Raw genomic sequence first — 11,665 nt, 5'->3', positions numbered from 1 at the left:
ACCTTAGTAAATGCTTTGTTGAGTATTGTTCTGTGTGGACCTGGTGGACCTGTTTTTCCTGACAGTCTAACAATGCAAGGCAGTCACCGTAGTGAACAGATATGTCATACAACTCCACCGTCATTCTGTTGTGCTGTTATCAAACTTGTAGCCATGCAGATGCAAGCTCTTGGTGTAAGATTCAGTGTTTTATCATTTAACATGCTTGTTTCATCCCGCTTTTAAGTAGAACGGGGAAGGTGTAGAATGTTTTACCCTTGCATTTGTTACAGTTTTTTTTCTTGTAAAAAATGCAACTAGCTTTGTATTCCAATAACTGATACAAGTACTTGTTCTATTTTATTTTTTGTACATTTTTTATATATGGAATCCCCATGCCATTCCCACGAAGATAATAAAAAAAATAACAAAATAAATTAAATTGCATCTTTGTCTTCGAAGGAATGCAATAAAAAGGACACATTGCCACATGATTATTATTAGTCATGCATATATGAAATAATCATATTTTAAACTATTTGGTTCAGTGTGCTACAAAATATGATCAGCAACATTATATACATATTTTAATAACTTAAACAAATAAAGTTTGATGGTGTATGTAAGTTTAAGATTGTCTGTCTGACCATACAAAACTTATTCCTTATTTTACCCCTCCATTGCAAAGTGGGGAATATTTAGTGATAGGGGTGTCCATCTGTCCTTCCATCCATACTTCTTTCCTTCCTTCCTTTACACTAGTGGGAGCCATCTCTTATCCGCTACTCCTCTTACACTACGGAATGGAATTGAATGAAACTTTCACAGTCTTTATTACATGTTCCCATTTTGCACCTGCAATTTTAGATTTTGATCAGAATCAATTCAAGGGTTTCACATAGCAAAATATGGGGATATGGGGGGGGGGGGGGACTTATCTTTTATCCGCTACTACTCCTTCACTCTTAAATGGAATTGAATGAAGCTTTCACACATTCTTTATTATATAGAACCATTGTGCACCTTTTATGTTTGATGTTGGTCCGAATTAATTTGGGAGTTTTGCATACCAAAAAATTTGAATATGGGGACATGGTCGGACCTATCTTTTATCTTCTACTCTTCCTATATTACTGAATGGAATTGAATGAAACTTTCACAGAATCTTTTGTTCCGAATCATTTTGGAGGTCAAAAGGTGCATATTATCAAATGGGGGCATGGGGGTTTAAGTTTTTCTACTTCGTTGCTGAATCCTCACCAAACTTTAGATAGGCTTAGATCACTGTAGAGAGAAGAGCATAATGTCGGTACTTTGGAAATTTGACAAATTTTGTGAAAAACATGGTAATGGCGACCAAATTATCCCACATGCTGTATTGGGGGTATTAGTCAATTATTAAGGACAGGACTTGTGAGTGTCACCTTTTCTCTCCTCCAGGACCAGTTCAACCTTGAACAGGTGATCAGTACAGTATCAACATTCACAGTGGCTCCCGATCGTTCTGTCAGTGTCATGGTCAACTTTATATTGCCTTTGTGTATCAGGATGGGAGCTGGAAGAAGGGGTAAGTATTCCATCATAAGTTTTGTAAATACTTGTACTTTTACTTCTGTTACATGCTGTTTGCAATCTTAAGCTTCACACTTTTATGTGTTAATAACTAGCATATTACACATTTTAAGAAATGTTAGGAGGTTTAGGAATATTTTATATGAAGACAGAAAATGTTTTAATGCAAAAAATATGTTTTCAGAATGTAATCCATTACATATATTGTTCATGAAATTCACCCAGATACTATTTTTTTTCTTTGATATTGGATAGATTTCTCTAGTGTACCCTTTCCTTTTTTGCAGAAACTCCAAGACTGAGACATTGTGATGTGAGTTATGCTCTGTCCATGGTTTTAAACATGTTGAGTCCCCCACCAGCAGGAACTAACCAATCCCATCATAACAGTACAAACCAGAAACCAGGACACCACCATCATCTCTCCATGTCTGAAAACCATAGATGTAGTAGTTTCTATCATCATCTAGATAAACGCCAGGACAATGAACTGGTACTTCATGTGGCTTTTCTAGGTATTGCAAACATAACAATCTATACTACTAAAATAACTAACTCCATTTTTTCTTGTCTGCATGTCATTTAGACAAGTAAAAAGTTAAAACTTTTTATGTAATAAGTATGAGACCATGAGGTTAATTAAAATTTCACAATTTCAAGCCCTTTTGTCTACCTTCTATTCATAATACCCACTAATTAAGTAGCACTCCAGACAAAATGCAAAATGTGATTCGTGGTTGGAACGCCTACATATTTTTATTTTTGATATTTTGTTGAAAATGTTATTGTAAACAGAAATCAACATGTGGCTTTTCATATAACTCTTGTTCTCAAGAGATAAAAATTATTAAGTATGTGCTTTAGAATTCAAAATTAAGGGAGATAACTCTGTAAATGACACTAAAATACAGTAGAAACTGTTGAATTTTCAATGTGGATTATCTCGTAAGAGCAGGCGGATTTGAATGAAATAAAATAAAATAGACTCATAAATCAACTTCATATCATGTATTACAGAATTTTCATGATTCTTCAAAGACTACTACTTAACAAGTTCTGAATCATGTCCAGTATCTATCTCTACTACATGTCACAACTAATATCTTGACATATACATGTTTTTAATTGTAGGTTTAGAAGTATTGATGACATGTTACGACAAAGTGCTATCATCTGAATGGCATAAAGTAGCTAGATGTATACAGGATATTGTGTCCAAAGGAAAAGGTATATAAAGAATTGACTGAAACATTACTACTGGTGGGGGAAAAAGTAAGATACATTTTTTTGTATGAAAGAGATGAAGAAATGTTATAAGAATACATATCAAAAGTCAAAGTGGAATTACCAGTAAACCTGAAACAGAGACAAAATTTTTAGGGCAAAAATTAACTTCAGTGCAATAATTTTGAATATTCTCCTCACTAAGAAGTGAAGCAGATAGTTATACAGGCATGTTGGTAAATGATTTGGATTACAGTTTTTTACTTCTATTTTTCTCCTAGTGTCTCTACCATTTTGGAAGTTCTTGGATTTTGTTGTGACCTACAGACCCTCACTCTATCTTCTTCTCCATCCATTTATACAGTTCAAGGTAAGAACTAGATGAGGTTTAGCAGTTACTAGAATTTGTCTCCAAAACTATTTTAGACTGTAGTACATACATTGGAATGTAGTGAAATTTAATTTATCACAATATTTTATTATGTCCAAAAGGTTTTTTAAAATTATGTTAGTAATTAAGTAATTTATACAGATCTTTTAATAATGGTGGACTGCAGATTAGTTTAATCTGTGACAGACAGACTGCCTTAGTTATGATTTGTTCTTGTCTGTCATGGGCACTTTGTTTGCTCTTCTCTTCTGAAACTAAAGATAGATTTTGCTGAAATTTTGTAGATTGCTTTGACTCCAAATTTTCTTCTATTATTTCACACCTGCATTTTGTATGAACAAGTTTACAAGGATTTAGTGGCATAGACAAGTTAATTTTCTCCATTAGCGGGACATTGGATTACATAAATGTATCATCTTGTTCCCTTCATTATAATTTTTTACGCTGATACATTCCATGTTTTGAGATTAACACACATTTTTCACAGATGATGAAAGTGAATTGTGACATGGCCCAAGAATACTACTTACAACAAACCATCAAAGATAAGTTACAGGGATATAGTTTCCAGCATCCGAAATGTAGTGCCAGTGTCATCCTCATGTTAGCTGTAGAGTTACAACAAATCAAGGAGGATATTGCTGCCATTGGAGCAGGTAGGACACAAAAAAATGGATGGAATTTTGGAATTGATTTGAGTTTCATTATAATATCCTCACTCAAAAAATGGGTGGTATATATTGGAATCACCTTGTTGGTCCGTCCATCATTCCAAGTTTCATCACTATTATCTTGACTCCTAGTGAATGGATTGATTTAAAACTTATGAAGTGGAATTACATAGATAGGGAATACATTTTCTAATGATTTTGTTATCTGTCTGATGTCAACTTTCCAACTGTGCGGGTGTTTCTAGATAAGTAGATGTCGCTTACCCTATCAGTATATCTGGTCCATGTTCCCACTTTTTAGTGGAGTCCGAGTTGCTTATTTACTTATGTTACTTTGTTTATTTTAGTTATTTTATGTTCTTTTATTGTGTTTGTCTGTTTTCCATGTCTGGTCTGTTCAAGCTGGGGTATACTTAGCACAAAAGCACATGAAACTTCATCTTTTGTTTTGTACAAGAATTTTCCTTTGTGTGATAACTCATGGTTTGAAACAGATTTTTTTTTTCAAATATCAGCTGAAGAATATGTCTGTAAATACAGCACACGGTTATCAGCATATTGCAGAAAAGTTTTATATGATATTATTACACATGATGGAAAGAAACTTTAAACTGTTCTACCAAATACATTATGAAACAAAGTTGAATTAGGCATTTTACACATTTTCATAATTTGTTTGTGAGTAGTTGTTCTTTATAAAGGTAGAACACGTATCTAGTGTTAAGGAGGTTGATCTAGGGTAAGGGACACAACTCTTATAAATCATTGGAACTTTTGTATTCAGCTTCTTACATCAATCTCATGTAAGCATCAAAGTAACTTGGATTGATTTTATTCTGTTTCAAGCTTGATAGGTTTTGGTGAATTTGAATATGATACAAACCTATCACTGATTTCAAGTTATGTCCCTTACCCTAGGTCTACCTTCTTAAGGTTAATGATAGCTTGGAAACATTGTAAAAGAACAGAAAAAAAAAAACATCTGGTTCAGTACTTAAAATGATGTACAAATAACTGTTCTGCTGCAGTTGCTGGGGAGTACAGGTCAAGGACATGTACCATGACAACGGACAGGTCACAGTATGTTGATCACAGAAGACATGCTAGTGTAACTGATGTTAACACAGAGTCTATAATCACAGCTACTAAACCATCACTGGGTAATATTGGCAAGAGAGCTAGTAAGGGTAAGTACCAAAATATCACTTCATAAGTTTGTTGTCCTTTCTAAACAGAAATTCTCATTTTTTGTCTAGAATTTTAGGAAAAAATGAATGAATAAATTGAAAAGTAAGCTTCTATATTACAGTGTAAGTAATTGTTTTACAGCAATAGTCAGAAATTAGTCAAAGTTCTGAGTTCAATCTTATAATGAAAACACTTCTATTTACTTATTGTCTATCTCCTGCAAACTGACTTAAAGAAGAGAAATAACCAGCTCTATTTGTTCATCATCATAATTTTTTTTTGCAATGCAGCTATTTTTATGTTGCATTATGAGATGTTTTCATGTAAAGAATGTGTTTTATGAATATTTTTTATTTTCTTTTTAGTGCTTATTAATTTGAGGTGTCTTAATTGTGCATTTATTAGCGACAAATAACAAGTGTTAAGAATAAAACATCATGAAATCACTGGTTTGTTTTAAATGTGTGTTTCAATTATAAAATGATGGTTGCTGACCATGGGAAACATATGGTTGCTGAACGTTGGAAATGTATGGTTGCTGACCATGGGAAACATGATTGCTGACCATGGGAAATCTGTGATTGCTGTCCATGGGAAATGTATGATTGCTGACCATGGGAAACATACGGTTGCTGACCATGGGAAATGTATGGTTGCTGACCATGGAAAATGTATGGTTGCTGACCATAAGATATGTATGGTTACTGACCATAAGAAATGTATGGTTGCTGTCTTTTTTTGCTATTTTCCTTATCTATCTCTTATTTGTTTTAGCTACCATTCTGTCCCAGAGTTCTTGCACTAGTGCTCCATTTAAGACCACAGTGTTCACTTCCAGTGTAGATAGTGCCAGCCCTGAAATGGGAGATAAAAGAACGAGGAGAATATCAGCTAGGGAAGGCAGCTGCATATTGGAGAAGTTCCAGAGACCAACCATTGAAGACATTTCTCCTGGAGGTAGGTTTTGTAATATATTTTAGGAACGACTCTTTTTGTAGTAGATAGTGGATTTAAAAACCACAAACTTTTGCCTGTGCATTATGATGCTCTGGGATGGGTTATATGCAATAACCTTTTATTTTCTTTTATTTGCACTGTCATTTTCTCTGGATTTTCTATTGAAATAAACAGGGAAATGATTTTTACTAAGTAGTAAGCTATGATATTTGACTTTTTCCTACATGACAGATGCTGCTGTGATAACTGATCCACCCAGATTACAAAGACAACCTACCATTTGTTTCCGTTCTGCTGAAGCCTCGAAACAGAGTAGTATTGATGAGGAACACCCAACAACTGTGTTATATGAAAATGAAGAAGATGAAGACACAGGTGATGTAACAGGTAAATATGATATAATATGTGCTGAAAAGAAAAAAGATATTGAAGGGAGAAAATGAGTTGTGTAGAAATAAGGACTAGTGTTGCTTTAAAGGGAAGTGTTGTTTGAATTTAAAATTTAGTATGCTAATTGTTAGATATAATTTGTATGCTGTTGAAATTTTGACACTTGGGATACTACAAATACAAAATTATTCATTTAAAAAATGTATTGAATTTTACAAAATTACTTTGGTTCTAATCCATATAAAATTCAGACAATAAGTGGAGATGATTCATGGTATAGAAAAACCCACCAAGTAATGCTTTTTTTGGTCATATTTTTACCTATCTATAGTCCTTCTCTATACAGATCAATATTTTTGAGAAAACCATACATTCATTTCTCACATAAACCAACCAAACCCAGAACAACAACTCTTGCAAAGTACCAATTTTATACACAATATATATACATTTTGTATCTCAAAATTGAAACAAAGACACAACAAACTAAGAGTGACTTTTTAGTTTGTAAGTGTTTCTGAATAAGATATAAAAATAAATTTAGTGTTTTTTTTTACATGCATGAATCAATTGCTGCCTGATTCTTATAAAAACTACTACCTATTGAAAAAGTTAAAACTATATTTGTTTCACATTTGATATGCTAGATGTGTTTTAAGTCAAATTGATTAAGAAAGCAGTTTCATGTCAATTATTTAAAAAAATAAATTTCTTTCTGAAGAAGGCATAAGAGCAGCAAATGACTTGGATCCAAGACCACATCGTTTACAAAGACAGGATGCTAAAAGTCGTAAAACGTTCAAAAGGAAAAGAACTAAGACTACAAGCATGAGAAGATACCTCCCTAAGTCTCACCGTGATGGCTATAGTGATGCTGAAAGTCAAAGTTTAGAAACCTCACCTACTCATAGAATGTACTCGCACAACAGACACAATACTGAGCATGATATAGCCAGATTACAACAGGCCAGAGCTGCCTTGAGTAAGGGTAACTCACCCAGCCTGGCTAGGTCTGAAGAGATGTTACCAGAGTCTGTTGAAATGAAGGTAGATAATTTAGGTCCAACCAAATGTAAACTCTACCAATGGTAAAGGTCATACATGGTGCAGAGAAACCCATCTAATTAACATTGATTGTTAGGTCTACACACTCCATATCTATAGTCTTTTCTGTCTGTAGAGACATATATACATTCATCTCCCTCTAAAATCTCCCAAACCAAAAACAATAAGGATTGTTTTAAATTTTTGACCAGGTTATGTGAAATAACAACTTTGGGGCAATTTACACTTCATGAAATGAGAAACTATAAATTGCAATGTGCCAATTTCATATACAATCTTTATAATTTTTACAATATATCTCAAAAGTACAACTTAGATTTGTTATTTTGTCTGTATTTGTTTTAGAAATAAAAGAGAAATTTGTGGCTTTTGATGTGTTACCTTCTGTTTGATACTGGTCAAGTTAAAAGTTTGGCTTGGTTCCTTCTGTTTGATACTGGTCAAGTTTAAAGTTTGGCTTGGTTCCTTCTGTTTTATACTGGTTAAGTTAAAAGTTTGGCTTGGTTCCTTCTGTTTTATACTGGTTAAGTTAAAAGTTTGGCTTGGTTCCTTCTGTTTGATACTGATTAAGTTAAAAGTTTGGCTTGGTTCCTTCTGTTTGATACTGGTCAAGTTTAAAGTTTGGCTTGGTTGCTTCTGTTTTATACTGGTTAAGTTAAAAGTTTGGCTTGGTTCCTTCTGTTTGATACTGATTAAGTTAAAAGTTTGGCTTGGTGTTGGTCAACATTTTCAAATACCAAATGCACATTTTTGATGTTGTATACTGTTATTTATATAGGATTGAAAATACATGTACATTTACGATAATCAGCTGATCAAGCCTATGTAATAAGTCATCCTTTTGTTCTTGTTTTGCATATTTTGTCAGTGATATCTTCCAACTGCATCTGATGACATAGGTATTCATGATTCATATTTGTGTTTAGGAGTCACCACATGTAGTAGTACACATATTTTGACTTTATTCTTTTTTCAGACAAACAGACAGAGATATATACAGAGATCAAAATCCCACGATGATCCACATGCTGAAGTTCATGCCCCAGCTGGTACTGTCAAAGGTCGTATTGCAAGGCAAGGAGCTAGAATTGTAAGGTCAAGGTCACCATCCAACAGTCCTGTTAGATCACCAGTGAAATCACCACTAAGATCACCAATTAGGTCACCGATACACAATGCTACAGCAATATCCCAGGCTTATATTACTCACTATGACTCAAATGACTCACTCAATGCTAATGAGTTCTCATCATTACTGAAGGATAATGAGAGTACAGATTCTTCTCCTACTGTTAGAGGATGCTATGCTAAGAGAGGCTCAAAAGACACTGTTGTGTAGTCATTGTTAATTATCTAGACTTTTAGAATGAACTGTTTTGTTAATATTTTCATCCAGACCTTTAGAAAGAAATGATATATTGGTTCATATGGTTAAAATTTCTAATTTTTGCAACTCTTTGTTAATTATTTAGTGCAAAATTTCAGAAATTTGGTTTGTAATTAGTTTTGTTGTTTTGAGTAAGAAAATTGTAAACCAACTGTTATTAATATCTTGCTGATAATAAAAAAAAAACATATTTATAGCCATTTTAAGTCCATTTTCATTCCACATTATCATTGTTGAAGTAATCAGACATGATTCACTGCTACTTTAAAAAAGAATGCCTCATTTTCAAAAAAATTATTTTACTGTTCTGTTTCTTTTTAATCACATGTTTGTCTCAGATTTTGCCTATTAACTTTATTTGTTGGTTTGGTAGAATCCTGTCTCAGTTGTGTTGTACTCTGACATTTTGTATCTTTGTTCATTATTTTAGTGCATAATCACGCCCATCTCCAATTTTTTTTATTTATGGAGATGTATTCTTGCCTTTAGTGAAATGACAAATGCTTGTATGGGAAGTTTATGCTTTCATGTATAGAATTTTGATCGTATTTCATATCTTTGTTTATATACATGCATAGATACACATGTAATTTTTTTTTCAATTGTTAACATTTTCAGTGTTATGGGACAAAGGTGCTTCAGGACAGGATATAGCTTTATGTGCTACTTTTTTGAATAAATTTGTAATTTTTATTTATTGAACTAATGACCCTAGGATTTTATGGGTTAAGGGTCAAGGAAAAATTTGAAAAGGTTGTAGATTTTTTAAGTGCTGTAATGTCCAAAAAGTTGTGCAATATTTTTGTGTAATTTTTTATATGTTGTTCACAATAATACTGCTGATAATTTGTTAATTAGAGGCATTTTTTGAAACTGTATAGCTCATATTACAGGCGTTTTCTAAAATCAGACTTCGTATAAAAAAGAGCTGACTTTCTTCCATACTAAAGCAGAATTCTCCTTTCTTAAACCCAGATTTTAACCATAAGATTTTTTTCTATCTTATTTTTACATCCAGTTTTACCAATCTTCATTGTTTGTTGGCCTTGTAAAATAAAGTCTGGTTGAATGGCATAATTTGAAAAAGTTATAAAATATAATGTGGCTGAAGGTTGCATGGTAGCTATTGACAATCAGATGTATATGGAAAGAAAATGCAACACAAGTTTCAGAAAGATCATTATGACATTATGGAAATTCAGTTTGTAGAGCTCTATGATTTAAGAAAATCATATTTACAAAAGCTTAAATATCATGGACTACTGTGAAAATACTTTAATTTGTGGATACCAATTTTTGTGGATTAGCAAAGAAACACACATTCATGGATTCTTGAATTTGTGGTATAGAGGTTTTCAGTATACCAATCGATTGGAACTAAATTTCGTGATTTGGCTTACCCACGAAAATCATGAAAATTGGTACCCCATGAACAATAGTACTTTCACAGTATTTGGGTTTCTTATAAATTGCTTCACTTCAATTAAATAGAAGTTTTTATAGGAAGAAGACAGTGGGTGATTCATACATATGAAACCCACCAAATTCACTTTTGTTTTTCATTCAGTGACAGTTACAGGACATATAACCAGTCATAGTTTGTCACGCTGTTGCTGCAATTTTGAGATAAAAATTATATAGTTTGTGTATAAAATTGACACTTTGTAAGAGTTATTTCTCTTGATCTGGTTTGATTTGGTTGATTTTAGTGGAAGAAAATATTTTCTCGAAAGTACAGATCTGAATACAGAAGGAACCATTGTTAACTGATAATATAGCATACATAGGCTGAAAAAGAATCATTTGTCCAGTGGGTTTTTCTATGCCATGAGTCATCTCTACAGTAGGCACTGCCTGCCTTATATGGACTGATACTGAAGTATAGTTCCTTCCAAGAATCATTTAGGTAATAAAAGATGGTAGATGTTACCTAATACTCAACTTTTAAGGAATTTAAATAATAGTTGGTTTAATAATCGTCTTTAATAGAGCTGCCAATTTCTGATATATCATATCAGATGTATTGGACTTCAGTGTCAGTCTCTGTAAGAATCAGGCAAAGGATGAAACTTGTATAAAAAAACCACTATTTTGAAAGTGCAGTTAAACTATTTGCACCATCAGAATCAAGGGAAAAGGACAAGAATTTCCATGTCTTTGGTCAACAGAGTTATAAATTTATTGAAATGCACTGAAAATGAACATTTCATGAGTGGATAACTGTGTCAAAAATTACATTTTTTCCAACATTGTATTGAAATAATTCTGAACAAATCAAGTGATGCAGAGATCAAAAAGATGTCTTTTCAAATATAGAAATTATCCTTGAGTGAAATAATATTGTCAGATTGGTGGTTTCTGATTTTTCCCATTTTGCCCAATTCTTACAAATACTAAAAAAGGACAAAGGAGAGTGAAATGTTGTTGACACTCCACAGTGACTTTGTTTAAAGGGAATTGATTGCCCTATTTTTTGTAAGGAATAATGGTAGAATACCAGAAATTGTTCTTAAAATGTATATGTTTGGACTGTGATGTTTTGTTGTTTTTATTTTAAATGTAGTATTTATCTTTTCGTTGTTATATTTATTAGTGAAATAAATAGTTAAGAATATATAACTTATATGCAGTGTTTTTTTTCCTTATTATTTGGCTATGGTTATAGTTGGGCTTAGAGGGAGAATGTAGGAGCCCAGGGTAGAAGGGGGTGGGGTTTTAACCCTATAACCCTTGTTTGAAAAATGTCAGTATACATATTACACCTAGATTTACAGTTATTCTAAATATTGGGGGTGAAAATACCAAAGCATCATCAGTGGAATGATTCAAATGCATCAAAAT

General features: G+C 32.8%; 1 protein-coding gene across 3 annotated transcripts in view; it reads left to right on the top strand.

Moving 5' to 3' along the window:
* The window catches only part of LOC148612979 (protein unc-80 homolog), a 66,401-nt gene extending 54,952 nt beyond the window's left edge, over positions 1 to 11,449 (top strand). For all 3 annotated transcript variants that reach the window (XM_088594924.1, XM_088594923.1, XM_088594922.1), the window contains 11 exons: positions 1 to 174; positions 1,420 to 1,546; positions 1,839 to 2,066; positions 2,683 to 2,778; positions 3,057 to 3,145; positions 3,654 to 3,822; positions 4,866 to 5,024; positions 5,800 to 5,982; positions 6,214 to 6,369; positions 7,094 to 7,419; positions 8,414 to 11,449. In XM_088594924.1, the coding sequence (XP_088451050.1) occupies positions 1 to 174; positions 1,420 to 1,546; positions 1,839 to 2,066; positions 2,683 to 2,778; positions 3,057 to 3,145; positions 3,654 to 3,822; positions 4,866 to 5,024; positions 5,800 to 5,982; positions 6,214 to 6,369; positions 7,094 to 7,419; positions 8,414 to 8,776 (2,070 nt within the window). In that variant the 3' untranslated portion in view covers positions 8,777 to 11,449. The remainder of the gene's footprint in view (positions 175 to 1,419; positions 1,547 to 1,838; positions 2,067 to 2,682; positions 2,779 to 3,056; positions 3,146 to 3,653; positions 3,823 to 4,865; positions 5,025 to 5,799; positions 5,983 to 6,213; positions 6,370 to 7,093; positions 7,420 to 8,413) is intronic.
* The last annotated feature ends 216 nt before the right edge of the window (positions 11,450 to 11,665 follow it).

Source organism: Perna viridis, chromosome 7 (genome assembly GCF_037379345.1).
Source record: "Perna viridis isolate PV_CMFRI_1.1 ecotype Kerala chromosome 7, ASM3737934v1, whole genome shotgun sequence".
Taxonomy (NCBI): domain Eukaryota; kingdom Metazoa; phylum Mollusca; class Bivalvia; order Mytilida; family Mytilidae; genus Perna; species Perna viridis.
The sequence above is the reverse complement of the archived record's forward strand: the minus strand, read 5'-3'. Positions and strand labels throughout refer to the sequence as shown.